This window comes from Tursiops truncatus, chromosome 7 (genome assembly GCF_011762595.2).
Source record: "Tursiops truncatus isolate mTurTru1 chromosome 7, mTurTru1.mat.Y, whole genome shotgun sequence".
NCBI lineage: Eukaryota > Metazoa > Chordata > Mammalia > Artiodactyla > Delphinidae > Tursiops > Tursiops truncatus.
In genome coordinates this window covers 57,653,147-57,672,704 of record NC_047040.1, presented here as the reverse complement: position 1 = coordinate 57,672,704, position 19,558 = coordinate 57,653,147, and the positions used below count along the sequence as shown (strand labels likewise).

The following is a 19,558-nucleotide window of genomic DNA, read 5'->3' as shown; positions in this document are numbered from 1 at the left end:
GGTTTAACAAATTCCTTGAAATAAATGAGCATTGCTAAAACACGATTCTCACTAATTAACTATCACAGTGAATGTATTCTTTAAAGTTTGTATAGTATTTTCATTTTTATAGAAATAATACAAAGAAATTTAAAATGCAATACAAATGATCATGTACAGATCTTGTAGTTTTCCATCTTGTATTTTTCCAAGTGTACTTTTAAGCAAACATTGTGGTATTATTCAATCCTTTGATAATTATTAAGGTACTAAAATAAAAATAACTTCCTATTTAAATTCATTATGAGAAACCATGTTTTCTATGATATTTTTGAAATAAAAAATAGCATTAAATCTCTAAATTTTCTTTAAAAATTGGTTTCTCTAAAATTAAGGAGTTGAGAGTACATACATATTTTAGTGTATTCAGCTCTTCTTCAGTTTTTGAAATTTGGGATCAGTCTTTTTCTAAGGGTCAGGTTCATATAATTATTAATGCTCATTTTCCTGGTGGGTAGAATCCCAGAGTCTAGATTTTCATTTTAATTGGTCCCCCTGCCCTGCCAGATCAGCCAGAGACAGGAATCTTCAGTCACTAGTGATACAGTCCAGTGTGTAGGACTACAGAATAACATCTTCAAGCTTCTCACAAATCCCAAAATTGTGCCACACAACACTTGAATACAGGAGACAGTATATGAACCCTTAGAAATAGTGCAAAAGAAACAGCACTTTGTGGCCACAGACACATGATCCAAAGAAGCAGCCTGAAAAACCTCTACTTAATGGTATTTTAAAACGATGTGAACAAAAACTTCTGTCTTCTCTTAATCTATACAATAAACAAAAATCTTAAAAACTTAAGATAAGTTCTGCAGGGAAATAACCTGAATTAGTTCTCACTCTACAAACTCCAAAAATCAAAGTTATCATTCCTTTTCCAAGTAACTAGCATTAAATATTGTGAGGGTTATTTCATTTATACTGTATTTTAATTGTAATTAAGATCAAGAATTAAATCAGATTCTTTTACCTATATAATTGCAATTAATCTTTTAGAAAAATCTTTCTATGGCTGGCTTCAAGAATGGTAACTTTGAAATATATTCTTTTATCCTCTTAACTTACTAATAGCAGGTTTTAAAATTTTACTGAATAGGGGAGAACAGTTTTTGTTTTTAATTGACAACTTGGTTACTACAGCAAAGGCTAATCACAGGTATTGTAAGCAGAAACTATTACAGAGTTATATTTGTATATCATTACCCCTAACAAGGATTTGAGGCTACTTAGAAGCATATATTTCTCCTTCTCTCCCTCATTCCAGTGATTCATTCATTCCACTTCATTGAAAAAAATACAGGAGCTATGCTAGTGATACAGCAGTGAACAAACAGATAAAAGTCCTGCCCTCATGGAGCTTCATTCCAATACAATAAAATATAAAGCTATAGATGAAAACTAGATCCAGGGAAACTACAGTTAGTATAAGAAAATAAATTATATTCATTTATTTTCTTTTAAATAAACATTTAAAGATGTAAAAGCCATACTAAGCTTACAGGCCGTACAAAGAAATAGCCATAAGCTGCATTCATTCGGCTCACGAGCTAGTTTGCTAACCCCTGAATTATGACATGAGAACATACTCACTTTTCCCCTCTCTTGGCCCCTAAGTAAAGTTGCTTAGTGGATGACAACCACAACTACATTCCACTTTATCTTAAGTTTCACAAAGATAAAATACAGTAATCTAAATACCTATGCTTAGTAGGCAGTCTAAAAGTTGCTGTGTAACTGTGTTTCTTTAATTGGAAAGTTTTACTTTTAAATGTGAATATTCTTTAAGTAGAGAAGATAAAAGGTATAAATAGAGCTCTGAAACATTTAACAGAAATATAGTAATGCTTACTGTAGAAATATACTGCAGACATATAGAAATATCAATCATCTAATGGGCGGTAACAAATTAAAGATAAGTGAAAAGGGCCTCTGGTATAAATAGCTGCCATTAAGCCTATCTGCTCCTTTGGTGTATTTCACAAATGTTAATTCAAGAATCGTTTGACTTATATTAGTAATATAATACCTATATACATTTCTTGTTGAATACAATCAACAGAAAAAAGTTTTCTTTAAAAAGTATTGATGGACATTATGCCATGTCAAACCAACATACAGACACTCACAGAAACATTTACAGGGTGCCATGAGCAGTAACAATTGCTTGATTATTTTTTGTATCAATACTTTTACATTGAACTACCTTTTCCTAAGGCTTTTTATACACTTTTGGAATAAAATTTTACCAGAAAATTTTTTTCAAAGCATATAGTCATTTAAGTTACACTGTGTTTGTTTGTTTGTTTTTAAGGATAACTGAACACTGAATGATAAAAACAACACACATACCGGAGTTTCTGTAGTGGATGTGGCTGGCTGTTGTAATGACTGTGGTCGAGATTCCTCTGATTGAGTCCTAACCAGTCCGCTACCATGACCTTTGACAGTATCGCCATTGGTAACTGGAGGATGTTGCTGGGTCAAAGCAGCTTTTAATCTCTGAAATGCAAACACCAATTTAAAAAAAACGTTTCCTGCTTTCCACCCAAATCCAACTCCCAGCATACTCTTTGGTTAACCAAAAGAAATTATTTGTTAAGGAATACATAAATACATTCGGCTTTAATATTAGTTTTGCTTTATCATATTCCACTGCATTCCTAAATATCAGTAAGACGAACAGGACCTTTGGAAAGTTTGCCTGAGTCTTTTTTGTCTAGTACTACTAGAGGGTTCTATACTTTGCTATTCCTAATTAATCAATTTTGAGAAAAGAGTGGAAACTAAAAACACTGTTGACTGAAAATAACTAGATTTGTTCAACTAAAATAAGCAAAACAAGTTAATTATGCATGTTTCACCTATTTTCTCCTACCCCATTCCTATATCCCATATCCCAGTCTTTTCAGGCTCTGCCTAGATTCTTAGACCTAAATATCTTCTTTTTCAGATTTGAGTCCATTTGATCTCTGCTTGCAGGTTTGATGTCACTGCTTACTTGGACAATGACCTGATGTTGCATTTTTTAGGCCATTGTACTGACTGTCAGACTGAACCTCCTGCTAGAACCCACAGCTGGGTTTGCCTCCCTTAGGTCTTCCCTGTCACCAGTAAGCAGACCTAGCTCCAAGTCTATCCCTTCTACTATGTTCCATTTTGCCAGTGAACTGCACCCAACTCACTGTCAGAGTATGGCAGATCTAGCGTTACAATGAAGCTCTAGACATTTATGGCTACTTCTTTAAAACAAAACAAAAAAAACACCATTTGAGTAAGGCTTATTATTCTATCAGCAAAAATATATGAGTATCCTATCTCCCCAACCAAACAGTAAGCTCTTTAAGAGCAGAGATTGCCTTTTATTTCCTTGCATTCCTTTTAGCAACTGGTACATTGATTTGCTACAGAGATGGACAACAAATATATTTGCTAATGGACAGAAATTGGTTTCTTTGAAAATGGCACATGGGATCTTTGGGGTGTTTTATTGTTATGCTCTATAAATATGAAATAATTAACACAAAATAGTCATATTATAGTATCTTAGCAATGAAAGGGATCTCAGGGATCTGAGAGACCTGGGACTATTATTGATGATATTGTTCTTAATAACTCAGAAGTAGCCCTTGAGCTCAAAATATAGTTTTATAACAAAATCTGGTGAAGAGATATGTCATTACATTTTCCTAAGATCCACACTCAGGTGCACATGTGGCAGGGAGGGAGGTTACAAATACTGATATAAGAACTATGCTGCAGTCTACCCAGTGCTTCCCACACTTCCTAGAAGTCAATTAACTGCCTTGGTATCACATGCTAAAAACAGATTCTTGGCAACCTTTCCTCTCTTCTTTCCCTGGAAATAGCATAAAGGGGTAGATAGTAGAGAAGAGCTTTAGAAAAAGTCTCCCAAATGATTCTACTACAATTGTTTTCATTTATTCCAACTAAGAACAATTTAGAAAATTTGTAATTTCTTTATTTTCACCTATACATATCTTCTTACCATCTATAATTGATCCAGATCCCTTAAAAACTGAAGCACAGGACTTCCCTGGTGACACAGTGATTAAGAATCCACCTGCCAATACAGGGGACACGGGTTCAATCCCTGGTCTGGGAAGATCCCACACGCTGCAGAGCAACTAAGCCTGTGCACCACAACTACTGAGCCTGTGCTCTAGAACCCACAAGCCACAACTACTGAGCTCACAAGCCACAACTATCGAAGCCCACGTGCCCTAGAGCCCTTACACCGCAACTACTGAGCCCACGTGCTGCAACCACTGAAGCCCGCGTGTCTAGAGCCTGTACTCCGCAACAAGCGAAGCCCCGCTTGCTGCAAACAGAGAAAGTGACGCGTGGCAATTAAGACCCAACACAGCCAAAAAATAATAATTAAAAAAAAAAACAAGCATACAAGAAAAGATCAAAATTTCCAATGAAGCAGTAATTCTAACTAGACAAGTGTTAATGGACATTTTCTACTGCTAATCATTGTAGATCTGGGTATGATTTTAAAAACAAAGTCAGTAGTATAAAAAATATTTTGTTGAGGTATAAGTTACATACAGTAAAATGAACTCTTTTTAGTGTACAGTTCTGTGAGTTTCAACAAGCACATACAGTCGTGCAACCACCCTCTACAATCAGGATACAGAACAGTTCTATTACCCCCCCCAAACTTTCCTCATGCTTCTTTCCTGTCACTCTCCTCCCACCCACAGCCCCTGGAAACCACTAGTCTGTTTTTTGATCCCCAAAGTTTTGCCTTTTCCAGAGTATCATATAAATGGAATCATACAGTGTATATAGCCTTTTGAATCTGGCTTTTTTCCTTTAGCATAATGCACTTGAGATCCATCCCTGTTGTTGCATTATCAGTAGTTTTTCAATGAGTTTCTAATAAACAGTATTCCAATTTTACAGATTAGGACACTAGAGATCATTTGCCCAAGGTCACACAGCCATTAAGCTAGTTAAAATCCTACATTTGAACATGGATCTCCTTAATTTCAAAGTGCACAGTTTTTCCATGGCACCATGTTACATATGTTATCCTACCAAAAAAAAAAAAAAAAACGGAAAAGGAAAAATCAAGAAAGAAAAAGGAAAAAATTAAGATTAAAAATTAAGGAAGATAAGGAAATTAAGGCTGGATGGCTTGATGATTCAGAAGACAACCACAAGGGAATTCCCTGGCAGTCCAGTGGCTAGGACTCCATGCTTTCACTGCCATGGGCCCAGGTTCAATCCCTGGTCCGGGAACTAAGATCTCGCAAGCCACGCAGCATGAAAGACAATCACAAAGGATTAGGAATGCCAAGTCTGATACTGCAACTGCTAAAGTCCTGTCACTCCAGGATCAGGTATGTTTTTTCCATCTTTTCTGACTGAATACTTCTTTATGAATTGCAAATAGCACCACAATAGGTTAGTATATGTAATGTATACTGTATACATATTAGCATACATAATGTATACAGCTGAGAAGACACTTTATTGTTTAGAATTTAACTCTGCCTCAAACAACCTGTGTGACTCTGAACAAATCATTTCAATCTCTGAGTCTGTGTTTCCTTGTCTGTAAAATTGGGAACAATGGTAATTTCCTTGCAGGGATAAGGTAAAGATTAAATATAATATGCAAAATTACCTGATTCATAAAAGGATTTCTTAAGTATCAACTTCCTTACTTTTTTCTTTTTTAAACAATTATTTATTTTTGGCTGAACTGGGTCTTTGTTGCGGCGCACAGGATCTTTTGTTGTTGTGTGTAGGCTTCTCTCTAGTTGTGGCATGTGGGTTTTCTCTTCTCCAGTTGTGGCACACAGGCTCCAGGGTGCGTAGGCTCTGTAGTGATGTGTGGGTTCCAGAGTGCGTGGGCTCTGTAGTTTGCGGCACGCGGGCTCTAATGGAGGCACGTGAGCTCAGTAGTTGTGGCGTGAGGGCTTAGTTGCCCTGAGGCATGATGTGGGATCTTAGTTCCCTGACCAGGGATCAAACCCGTGTCCCCTGCATTGTAAGACGGATTCTTTACCACTGGACCGCCAGGGAAGTCCCTTCCTTACTTTTTTCAAAAACAGCTATTGAGGCCTCTATTTTTTTAGCACAGGTGTCAGGGTGAGGACACCAAAGAATCAGGAAAGTTCCTATACTTTTGTATTTTCAAAATACACTTAGAGGGAAAAAAAGTATTTAGGGGTTCATCTTAAGGACTGGTTTAGCTTCAGACATATTTTATTATGGAAAATATATTCTCAAGACCATGTGACACACTGCATCTTTCAGAATCCAGGTCAGATTCCTGGTTGCTTTTTTTCTTCCTTCTTTTTTAAACAAGCAGAAATGACCACATTAGCAGCTAAGATCCAGGAAATTGGGACACTCATAACTGATGGGCTAATGTGGAAGTGGATGGATTAAAAATTAGGTAGGTGACCAAAGCAGTAGTTGGCTGTAATCAGGTAGGAATACTTAGGCTAAATGGTCAAAGAACTTAAAGTAAAAAGAGAGGAGTCTGAAGGTATGGGTCATATAAACAGAAGGAGGAGGATCTGAGTGTGCATACTTATATCTTTTAAAAACCAATCTATATGGGGCTTCCCTGGTGGTGCAGTGGTTGAGAGTCTGCCTGCCGATGCAGGGGACACGGGTTCGTGCCCTGGTCCGGGAAGATCCCACATACCGCGGAGCGGCTGGGCCTGTGAGCCATGGCCGCTGAGCCTGCGCGTCTGGAGCCTTCGCGTCCGGAGCCTGTGCTCCACAACGGGAGAGGCCACAACAGTGAGAGGCCCACGTACCGGAAAAAAACAAAACAAAACAAAACAAAACCCACCAATCTATAGCGTTAGGTGGGCTTCCATTTCTGCATATAAAATGTACATAAATATACATATTGGTTGAGATGTGAAGCTTGGTAAATTATGTGTTGGTAAAACATTTTTAAGTCCTTAGGTAGAAAACAAAGAAGAGCATTTAAAGTTTTATAGTGAAGAGCTTAACTCTTAGAATTAATGAAATACAGTAACTGCACCTAGGGGAGTCTGAAGTACATAAACATCACTCTCTTGAATAATCTTTAGTAGGGCAAGTTACTACCTTATAGAGCACTTAAAAGCAGCATTCATTATCCTCTCTTGACTGCCCTAGGGTATACAGTACTCATCCAGGGAGGAAGCTCTAATGTTTACTCCATGCTGTTACATTGATTACGATGGGTCTTACTTGGAAAAGTGTGCCACTGGGTACAAAATGTAAGAAAAAGGTTTTCAAGGGTTAATTAACACTGCTCTGAACTGCAGATTTTTTTTTTAAAACAGCAACAAAAACACACATACACTAAAAGAAATTACAGTGGGTTAGGTGAAGGAAGTTGTCATTATTCATATACATTTTACAATAAGGATATCTACAATCCACCCACATATATGTTAGAGATATTTTAAAGAAGGGCAACTATTTGGTCCTCCCCCAAATTAATGAAAACATATAAATATAATATTTATTTTACAGTAGAAATTTGGAGCTAATCAATTAGTCCAATTACCATCTTACAGATAAAGAAACTAAGGCCCAAAGAGTGAAGTTACTTCCCAGAAGCACAGAGGTAGTTATAAAAGAAACAGAGCTAGGACCAGAAATTCTGTCTGTTGACTCTTACTTCACTGAACAAACATATTTTAAATAAAAGTTTTTCCAAACTAGAGCTTTTGTCTAATATTAAGTATTCTAAGTATATTTTAATAATCATTAAGAAGAGTATTAGACATTGGTCAGTCCATTACTAAGATCAAAATTTCTATCAATAGAGAAATCTAGTTAAGTAAATAAAGATTGAATACTCAGAGAAAGTAAGATTTAACAAGTCTATATTCTCTAACATGTACAATAAAAGCTAGGCATAATTTTAATTTTAAACTAAAGGTATACAGTGAAAGAAAACTAAAATCTTTATTACTACATTTCTAAGCAGACTTAGTGCTTTAATGTTTAGAGTTAAAATTTTAGTGTTGTAAAATTCAACTACTATGTTGAAAACTTTTTTCTTAGAGATTGTGTCAATTAAAGAGTAAATAGTCTGTTGTGCTGACCAATCTGACACTCATCTTAAGAGGTAATCTGCTAAAAATAATTTGTTATTCAAATTCTATGTTATATGTTGTACCCCTGAAAACAAATTTTATCACATCTGTCAGAACTTGGTAGGAAGAAACTACTCTATCACAGTTCAAAGAAAAAACACAATGTTCTCTAGAAACAATGTATGAAAAAGTCAGATCCATATTTCATATGTGCCACAAAAGCTCATCAGAGTAATAACCCTCCTTCTCTGGGGTGTTATCCTACCATCTGCTGCTCTATTACTTATCTTTATTTTGCAACTAATTAACAGCATAATCTTCTAAATTCAGCAAGTTAATTATCATTATTGTAGTCTTTGCAGCATCATCAGTCCTCGTGAAATCTTGTCTCCCCACCCCCAGAGAACATATGAAAATGAAGTACGTTGGGAGAGAGTCTGTTTCTTTGGAGTGGGCTCGTTAGGTGTTTGCTGATTAGCTTGGCGTGCAGAGGCAGGTCAGAAGAATTCTGCTGAACATGAGGTTCCATGCAGGGCCCAACTAAGTTAATGTAGGTTTCTGAACATTTGCCAAGATGCCCTCTGTCAGCGCTCAGTAGAAACCCCCTGCAGAAACCCTACTGGCTACCCACTGTGTGCAAAGATCTCTCTCAGTTTGTCACACAAGTCTTAAAGGAATGATTCTGGGGAATACTACTCAAATACTTTACTAAATCTTCTTAAACAAAACTCCTGGATGGTTAACATTTTCTTATTTAGAAGTTACTTTTTTTTTTTTTTTTTGCAGTACGCGGGCTTCTCACCGTGTGGCCTCTCCCTCTGCAGAGCACAGGCTCCGGACGCACAGGCTCAGAGGCCATGGCTCACGGGCCCAGCCGTTCCACGGCATGTGGGATCTTCCCGGACTGGGGCACGAACTCGTATCCCCTGCACCGGCAGGCAGACTCTCAACTACTGCGCCACCAGGGAAGCCCCAGAAGTTACTTTTTGATTACAAATATTACATAGGAAATTTGTTTTATTAGAAGAGTAACACAGATAGCAAATATCTGTGGTTTAATGTGCTTAATGACCAACAAAACCCCTAAACCTAAATCTGGTGAGATCCAGTGAAATTTTGTGAAAATAGTAGATAATAGGAATTTTCCTAGAGTATTAAAAAATACTAGGTAATCTTGTATTTGTGGACCACCATATATATATATTTTTAAAAACTACGTGCTTACTTTTCCAAAGACTTAACGTTTTTAAAAAACAAAACATAACAAACACAACTTGTCCTGAAGAAATTTCTTTAGCAAAAAAGAAGGATCTTATTTAAATATTTATAGTAGACACAAACACAATGCATATAAATCTTCCTGTGAGCACTGGGCATCTGAAAATCAGGGCACCACAAAAGCATCCTTGGCTATCTTAGGATACAAATAAGTTTCTCTTCAGCTGTAGTGCGCTACCCATTCTTATGTGTTCCAATGCTGCCATTTCTCAAACATTATTTTTTAACCACATTTTAGCACAATCACCATTGCTGCACTATTTAGCATAATCACCATTGCTGCACTATTTAGCATGTCGTTAACAGACTGTGACCACAAAAGTCCAACAAATCCTTAACAGAAATGCAGAATCAAGCAGGGAGGATATTTAAAATATCTTCAAAGAGTTGAAAACAACAAAGCAAAATCCACTTGAAGCAGTGAAAGAAGAAATTATAAGTTTTGCTGGGGTGCTACAGACTGGTAAACAGTCAGAAAAATTATTTAATGTGTAATGTGAATCTAGGGGATGTGAGCTGGGAACCATTCATTTGGAGAGCATGGAACTGGAATTCTATCACTGATAGAGAAAGAATTAAGTCCCATGATCGTTTATCTGATCATTAAGAAACCTCTGTGCAATGGGATATGAACCTAGTCTCAACTTTCTCCAGTTAGAATTATACAATTATTTATTTAGTAAATCTTTTTTTTAGCCCTTTGATGTTTAATTAAGTAATCAATGACACTGACATTTTAATCTAAATTTAGAAACAATCTGTAACTATTTTGTATTTTATGTTACAAATGTATCTAAAATAACTTGCCACATAGAGTAAGAGACTGCCCTTGGATTTTAGTTTTAAATGTTTGAGATTGATTTAGTCCTGTGATTTTAGTTGGAAGAACTAAGATAATCTTACTAAGCCTCTTAATAATACAGGAATATTGAAGAGAACCAAACCCTCATTATATCTATAATTTAATTATTTCAGTTATTGAAGTACTTGGGGAAGTTTGTTAGACAATGAGGTACCTATAGAGAAAACAGGATATATTAAGTTTAAAATGAAGTTTAGTATGTTTAATTTTATTTTAAGCCCTTTAAAAGTGATCGCTGTACAACTCGATTTATAAATTGGCCTTGAGAACTTAGGGAAGAAATAAGTTTTTGAATTTGTAACTTTATTTTTAAAAAGGAGACTCTCAATAATGGTTTTTGTGCACAAAAGTCACCATCAAGGGTATCAAAAAACTGAAAACAAGAGCCAAACACCTCATTGATACAATATAATCCTAACTGCCATACCTGTTGGGAAAAAAAAATCAATAATGGCATATTAAAAAGATAAGAAGACTTTTTTTTACTCTCTTGATGATCATTGGAAACATTTGCAAGAAAAATCTCAAAACTTAAGATCACGTCTGATGAATTTCTTAGTACCCAAGAAATGTTTGTTAAATAAACAGCAATCATTAGAAATAACTGTTAAATGAGGCTGATGCAAAATAAATGAACATGAATTAAACTACAAAACCCAAACTATTTCCGGGTTATTCCCAAAGGTTGGTAGATTTGTTTTGTACTTATACCAATATATAAGTATACTTGATAATGATAATGAAATTCAAGCACTGAAAATTCTTCAATCAAACTGATTCACTGGACAATCAAATATACTAAAGGTGGTACATTACCAAACCACAATGTAATTTAATTAATATAGAAATCAATATGAAACAGATAAAAAGCCCTGAAATATTTGGAAATTATATACTACACTTTTAAATAACCCACAGTTCAAGGAAGAAATCACAAGGGAAATTAGAAAATAAATAATAAAAGTACAGCATATCAAAATTTGTGCACAGTTATAGCGTTAAATGCCTATATGAGAAAGGTAAAAAGATTTAAATCAATAATCTAAGCTTCTACTTTAAGAAGCTAAAAAAAGATAAGCAAATTAAACCCAATTAAGTAGACAAAGAAAATATTAAAGATAAAAGTAGCAATCAACGGTAATACAGTATACCATTAAGAAAAATAAAGGCAAGCTACAGACTGAGAAAATATTCATGATATATATATATACATATCTATATACAAATTTGTATCTAGAATATATATAAAGAATTCCTATAACACAATAGTAAAAGACAAGTAACCAAATTTAAAGAATGAGCAAAAAATATCACAAATAATGTCTGGCTGATTGGAAATGTAAATTGAAACCAAGAGATGCTGCCACAATCTCCTAGAATGTCTACAATGAAAACAATAGATAAAACCAAATGTCCGCAAAAATGTGGGAACAACTGGAATTCCCATACACTGCTGGTAGGAATGTAAACCTTTGGCAAAAGGTCTGGCAATTTATTATAAAGTTATATGTATACCTACTCTCTGACTCAGGAATTCCACTCTTAGGTAGATAAACTTAATGAAAATATACATCTACAAAGGGAGTTATACAAGAATGTGCATATGAGCTTTATTCACAACAGCTAAATACTAAAAACCATTCAAGTGTCCACCAATAGGAGAATGGATAAAGAAATTGTGGTATACTCACACAATGGAAAACTACTCAGCAATAAAAAGAAACAAACTTTGATACACGCAACAACATGGATAAATCACATAGACATATGCTTAGCTGAACACAAGAGTATATATTGATTCCATTTACATTGCTGGTGACAAATGCAAGAACAGTTGGGGGAGGTGGACTGATTGGGAAGGGAAATAAAGAAACTTGATGGGTAGATGTTAATGTTCTATACCATAAGGGTGTGAGTTACATGAATGCACTTAAACTGTACAGATAAAATCGGTCCATTTCAATCTATGTAAATTTTACATTAAGAAAGCCTTATGGGCTTCCCTGGTGGCGCAGTGGTTGAGAGTCCGCCTGCCGATGCAGGGGACACGGGTTCGTGCCCCGGTCTGGGAAGATCCCACATGCCGCGGAGCGGCTGGGCCCGTGAGCCATGGCCGCTGAGCCTGCGCGTCCGGAGCCTGTGCTCCGCAACGGGAGAGGCCACAACAGTGAGAGGCCCGCGTACCGCAAAAAAAAAAAAAAAAAAAAATTGAGTGAGGGTAGGGAGTGGTCTGAGGTACAGATAAAACAAGAATGGCAGTTATATCGCTAATAATTGAAGCTGGATGATGGGTACATGGGGGTTCATTATAGAAACCTATTTATTTTGTATGTGTTTGAATTCTTCCATAACAAAAAGCTTAAAAAAAAAAAGGAAATGGACTAATTTCTGAGTCTTTTCAAATTAAAAACAGGACAATCTTATTTACTATCCCAATTAAAATAGGCAATCACCTAAATATGGCTATTTTATATGTTAACAATATTCTAGTAAGAAATTTAATTGGACTGTTAAATTTAAGTGGGGCAATCTGTGACTCCCCATGCTATTTTGGGGCTTTCAACCAATAACTTTTTCATATATAAATTTATGAAATATAGCTTTGGTATTTTTTTTAATATACAAGCATACAAAACACTTTTATTCTTATTAAATTTCTTAGTGATTAAAAGAAAAAGTTATTCAGGGAAGTTTACTAGTTTCTACAAATATGGCCTAATCTCTTATAGCCAAAAGTATTTCTTTAAATCTGATTTTTTCCATTGGAATTAATTTGTGGGAAAAAAAAGTCCACTGAATATGTAAAAATATTTTTAGATACAGTGTACAACAACAGGATCTCTTTAACTTCTATTTCTACTCTACTCAGTTTCACTAATTGAACTTTTCATTGTAACAGTTATGTTTAAAGTAGGAAGTGTAAAACACATTCCCAGTGAAGCTCTTCTGCTATTAAGTGGAAAAGATTCATCTTAGTTATTATTTCCATGCCTTTGACCTAAACATGCTGGTATGTGAAAAATTCCTCTCCTGGGTTTTCAAGTTCCCTCACCACAATCAATAACCAGCTAATTTTAATACTCTTCAACCAACTATTATTCATTCAGATGGTATATAAGTTTTGCTGTTAAAAAAAAAAAGTTATCCCATGCCAATTTCAGATTGATTATTTGCATTAATGGAGAATAGCAGTAAAAAATTTAAAGCCTTGCGATAATATTGATACATAATGGCTTTCATGTGTACAGATTTATATTATTAGTATAGTGCCTAGCATAGAACTGAAACAAATAATAGGTGTCTGAAAACTATCTATCGATTCATTGGTTGTAGTTAAGAAGAATTAGCTTTAAAGTGTGTTAGACTATAGAAGGGAGAATTACACTTATTTGAATAAAACCAACCCCCCACACTCCCCATCCCACAGCAGCAGCTTCAGATCTTCTACCAAGAAAATTAGCAAGTTGGTAGGATTTGGGGCTAAGAGAGACCCCAGAAATCAAAGTTTAACCCCTTTATTTCACAGATGAGGAAAATGAGTCTCAGAAAAGTTAAAGTGGGTTGATTAGGGGTACTGAATAGCAGAATCAGGATTAAAATGAAAATACGTCTCTTGATTCCTACTCTATAGTTCATCCCTTACCACCAATTTCTTAGTGTCTGAAACATAACTCAAAAATATGGTTTTCGTTTATATATTATGTGTAATGTTTACTAACTCATATACTATTTCAGAATTCTAGTTAATTCTGTTCTACTCATTTGTATGACTGTATACAACCACTCATTATATCAGCACTGCCTTCAGATGATTACTTCTAGTTTCAGCTGCAATATCTCTAGCCTCCAGCAGGGGGAGGATTTATCTAAAAAGCCACACCAAAAATCAGACAAACCAATGACAAGAACTAGAACTTTACTCCCAATCCATTCATTTGCTTTAAAGTATCAGTAGCTTGTCACTATGCTAATGAAAGCTTTCCTTGTCCAAATTTTCTGGTTCTTCTGTAATGTAATACAGTCCACGATTTTATAAAATTTGATCTAAATTGTGCATTTGAAGTGGGCTTTAATGGAAAAAACTAATTCGAAACAGGCTCAAGAAATGTATAGAACAAATAAAATCTTGCTTACCATTTTTGCTTCTGACTGTACTGGTTGAGGAGAAGAAGGACCTGGAATTCCCGGAACACTAGGCACCATGGTGACTGGTCGAACAAGCTATGCAGAAGATATTGAAAAATAATTGCTAGAGAATATATTCAAAATGAGATTTGTACTTTTATTTGCACAATGGCTGCTATAATAATTTACATATTATAATCAATATAATGCATTAACATTTACATGACAATATATTATACATTAATAGAAAATGTATATTAATATTAATATAAATATAATTGGTATAATTATTTGAGACTTCAGAATTAGAAAACTGTATCTCTGTCTGAACCCTTATTGATCTTAATCCTGATTTATCCTTCAAAAGTTGTCAATTGGGGCTTCCCTGGTGGTGCAGTGGTTGAGAGTCCGCCTGCCGATGCAGGGGACACGGGTTCACGCCCCGGTCTGGGAAGATCCCACATGCCATGGAGCGGCTGGGCCCGTGAGCCATGGCCGCTGAGCCTGCACGTCCGGAGCCTGTGCTCCGCAACGGGAGAGGCCACAACAGTGAGATGCCCACGTACCGCAAAAAAAAAAAAAGAAAAAAAGTTGTCAGTTGTTCTGAGACACTCACTTTCCTAATCTTCAATTTTCATAATTCCTTTTTTTAAATGACTTCTTATAGAAAATAATATTTAAAGTGATGGATTTCTCACAGATCTGTCACCCTTCCATTTTGAATGTGAAAGGAAAGAATGTTAAAACTTATAGTTATAAATATAAGTTATAAATATAAGTTAATATAAGTTATAAATAAAGTTATAACTTTTTTTTATTTATAACTTATATAAGTTATATTTATATAACTTAATTTATAACTTATATAAGTTATAAAGTTATAAATAAAGTTATAAATAAATAAAGTTATATAAATAAATAAATATAAGTTATAAAATGTATAACTAGGCATAGAAAGTAATTTCAACAATGAACTTTGCTTTTCTAAAATATATACATATAAAATTTCTAAAATATACAATGAAAGTTCTTTGATATATTAATATAAAGTATGACAAAGAAGAACCTGATTACCTCTAATAATTCCTCTAATAATAATAATATGTAACAGATTTTTCTGGTTTTTGCCTTTTTTAAAAAACCTAATATCAACACTGAATGATTAATTATTATGTACCTAAAGTATACCTCTTTTTCATTTCAGTTTCTCTCATCACAGTTACATTTAACGGGATAACCATACAATCCCAGATACAGGACAAGGATGTTTCCCCCTTGAAAATATCCTGAGAAAAGAGGAAGTAATCACCTTATATTCGAGTCCTTATAAAATATCTCATTCTGAACAACAAAGTTCTGTTTGAAGACAACATATTATCTTGAAATTATTTCAATCAATGTTAATTTTGGATACTTAGAAAGGTCACTTTGGAAGAACTAGTTAATAAAAAAGTAAATATTTAACATTAATTTTAGTATTATTTCTGAGGATATAATTTCACCAAAGTGTTAGATGTTACTGTAAAGAGGCTTTTAAAACTAATTTTTAAAAGCTATACAATAAGTGATTATATTGTACTGATCAGAAACAACTATCTACAAGGTAAAAGAAGAAACTGTCTTTTTATTACATGAATGAATATTAGGACTTGGTGTAAGATTCCCAGGATTACAATAATAGATTAAACACAAGTGTTAATAGATTGTGTTAATAGATTAACACAAAAGTGTTATACTGAAACTACTTGGGTGAGGATGAAAACAATGTGTTTTGGAAAATTGTGTGAGATTTCTTAAAAAGTGGTTCTAATGATGAAAACTTGAATGTTGAAGACACATTTGAAGAGTCTGAATAAACTTACGAAATGTGAGAACAGGAAAAAAGGATTATTTCTAACATATTATTCCAAAGAATGTGCTTCTAAATATTCACTATGTTATTAAATATTGTAAGTAGATATTTAACTACTGTCTATGTCTTTCAAAATTTATATATTTAACATGCCCTCAAAAAACTTTTCTTATGCATCTTCTCTTTAGGAAAGTGGGGACTATCTATTGCCCATTCTACTAGACCATTTAGATTTTCACACGCTTGGGACAGCAAAGGAATTTTGTAAACCCAACCTGACCATAATATTTCACAGAGTGCTTTTATAAACAATTTCTATAGTAATCAAAATAACATGGAGTTACCTGATAAGTGTTCCAGTATAAATGTCTTCTTAAAGAATAGAAATCTATGTTAATATTTGAATTCTACAAATCTAGCAAATTGAAATGGGTTGAATATGGAATAAAGTTCTTAATACTAAAAATAAAAGGAAAACAAGATTTTTAGGATGGAAAAATGTTTTCTATCCAATTGTGTTTGCCTTGAAAGGTAAATGCTATCACAATAAATATCAGTGAGTAAATATTGCTCACCACTAAGTATTTTGTTGAATTCAGTTTCATAAACTAATCAAGCAGCCCCCCCTTGGGCTGTATTTTCTGATTACAAAGATCGGTTTTACTATAAAGAAAAAATTTTAATAGTCTAAATTTCAAACTTACTGGGACTGCAGCTGGAACATGCACATTCGAACTTGTAATTGATGCAGGAATAGCAACAGGCATGGTTTGTCCATTAGGAAGATGTAACAGAAGAGGAAATGGGCCTGGTACAGGACTATGGAAAACAAAAGTAGGGCAATTAGAGAAAAGAAATCCCTATCAATAATCTCTAAAAATACAAAAGTATTTTTACTCCTATTATTATATCATTTAAAAGTAAATTTTCCAGAGAAAGGTAAACACTGTATGATTTCACTTATATGTGGAATCTAAAAAACAAAACAGATGAACAAACATAACAAAACAGAAACGGAGAACAGACAGGTGGTTTCCAGAGGGAAGGGTGTTGGAGAGATGAGAGAAATTAAGAGGTACAAACTTCCAGTTACAAAATAAAGGAGTCACAGGGATGAAATTCAGTGTGAGGAATACAGTCATTAATAATGTTATGTCTTTGTACAGTAACAAAGGTGGTCAAAAGGTACAAACTTACAGTTATAAGATAAATAAGTACTAGGGATGTAATGTACAACATGATTAATATAGTTAACACTGTTGTATGTTACATATGAAAGCTGTTACCAGAGTAGATCCTAAGAGTTCTCATCACAAGGAAAAAATATTTTTTTCTCTTATTTTATATCTGTACAAGATGATGGATGTTCACTAAACTTACTGTGGTAATCATTTCATGATGTATGTAAGTCAGATCATTATGCTATACACCTTAAATATATACAGTGCTGTATGTCAATTGCAGTTAACCCTTGAACAAGAGGGTTAGATGCACTGACACTATGCAGAGTCGAAAATCCCAGTGTAGCTTATGGTCAGCCTCTGTATCTGCAGATTCAACCAACTGTGGATTGTGTAGTGTGGTAGTATGTACTTGTTGAAAAATATCTGTGTGTAACTGGACTCACGCAGTTCAAACTGGTATTGTTCAAGGGTCCACTGTATATCTCAATAAAACTGGAAAAAAAAGAAAAAAGAACTGCAGCTCCAGCCCAAGAAAATGCCTATGTGACAGATGGAAACTTGATACCATCTTTCTCATAACATGAATAAAATACCCACAGAAAATTATTCATGGTATATATACACCACTCAAGTAATTAAAAACAAAACAAAAATCTTCCAATCACTGCAAAGCACATCGTAATATTTAATTGTTTTTAATTGCATCTTAAATGCACAATGTACGTAAGCAGTGTAGAGAAAAAGAGGAAAAAAATGGAAAAAGTTATGAATTTACTTAGGACAATCTCCAACATGTTAGTTGAGAAAAATTCTTATCAACTACCTGTAAGAAATGAAAGAAATGTTACCTGGTGATAAAAATAATCTTATGTGTTTTGTGTGAAATAGCATGAAAATAAGAGACCATCTTAAAATCACATTCTATGTTGATTTGTTTTTCAAATTAAGTTTTAGATATTTATTTTCTAATTTATTAGATACTATTTATATTTATTAAAAAGACTACCCAAGCATTTTTTCCGAAAATCAAAGCATGCAAAATACTATTAACACACACACAAAGGCCACAATTAGAATAATTAAATATCTTAGGACAAATCATAACAAGAAAAACTTAACAATTCATATAATTCAATGATTGGCCCAAATCACTTACACGATTGGCCTGTTGGAGGACGGTGCCTGTGTGATTACAGTACTTGAGGTTGGTGAAGGTACTGCCTGCTGAATAATTACACTTGAGTCAGAACTTGTAAGCAGCACATTGGGAACCTGTAATGATGCTGGACGAACGATAGCTGATGTGGGCTGTGCAGTTTGTGTCAATGGTACTTCCTATTTAATAATGAGATAGAGAAAGAATGTAATTTAAAAATGCAAGTCAACAGAATATAACACATTTTTAAAAACAAACATAATACTTAATATACCCCAAAGTATATTAATATTTAAAGTTAATTAAAAGAAAATTGTAGAAGCCACTGTAAAGTTTCAGATGCAATGTTCATATTTTAATTTAAAAACATCTTGAGTGGTTTTTTCAGTACAATTTATTTTACCATCAATCTAGAAATAAGTTAGGCTGGGCAACTTGGCTATATAACTCCATGAGAATTTAAGTTAAAAAACAGAAATACAACTCCATTCTCATGGAAGCATAGAACTTAAAATCCAGAAGGGATTGCCTAGTCCTACTCCATCATTATACTGTATAAAGAAGAAATAGGTCCAGGAGACTGTTTTATAGTTGATACAAATTCAATAATAGAATACTTATAAAATGGTACTATAGTAAGGGCCCAAAAATGTTAAAAATTTTTTAATACAAATATTTGCTAATTTCAGGTAACTATCTCTACATTATCAATAATTTCTCAGTATCAAAAGGCCGAGTAATATTGATACCTTGAATGTAAAAATAAATAACTATTGGAGTAACATCTTTCCAAAGTAAAGGAAAACACAGAACCTCATAGATGGTCTTTTCCCCAGTTTTACAGATTAGAAAACAGAGATTATCCAGGACTCTGTAACTAGTTACTGTAAAAATTGGGTCTACTATGTTCTTTGAATTGGCCTTTATACTGCCATTTATTATCAAAATCTTATTAAGCTATACAGGAAGAAAGAT

At 34.1% G+C, this 19,558-nt stretch overlaps 1 protein-coding gene and 1 long non-coding RNA gene across 13 annotated transcripts in view; one reads left to right on the top strand and one right to left on the bottom strand.

Annotated features, from left to right (window-relative positions):
* ATF2 (activating transcription factor 2) overlaps positions 1-19,558 on the bottom strand; it is an 87,933-nt gene that overhangs the window by 17,797 nt on the left and 50,578 nt on the right. For all 9 annotated transcript variants that reach the window (XM_073807545.1, XM_073807546.1, XM_033859995.2 and 6 more), the window contains 4 exons: positions 18,584-18,762; positions 16,948-17,062; positions 14,401-14,487; positions 2,392-2,541 (listed from right to left, as the gene is read on the bottom strand). In XM_073807545.1, the coding sequence (XP_073663646.1) occupies positions 2,392-2,541; positions 14,401-14,487; positions 16,948-17,062; positions 18,584-18,762 (531 nt within the window). The remainder of the gene's footprint in view (positions 1-2,391; positions 2,542-14,400; positions 14,488-16,947; positions 17,063-18,583; positions 18,763-19,558) is intronic.
* Positions 1-19,558, top strand: part of LOC109547888 (uncharacterized) — an 89,684-nt gene that overhangs the window by 64,309 nt on the left and 5,817 nt on the right. For 2 of the 4 annotated variants that reach the window (XR_002173857.3, XR_012333072.1), the window contains exon 5: positions 15,596-16,954. The exons of 1 other annotated variant lie outside the window; for it this stretch is intronic. This is a non-coding gene — a long non-coding RNA (uncharacterized lncRNA). Of the gene's footprint in view, positions 1-2,353; positions 2,484-15,595; positions 16,955-19,558 lie in introns of those variants that run through there. One more of the 4 variants, XR_002173860.3, reaches the window with a different exon arrangement.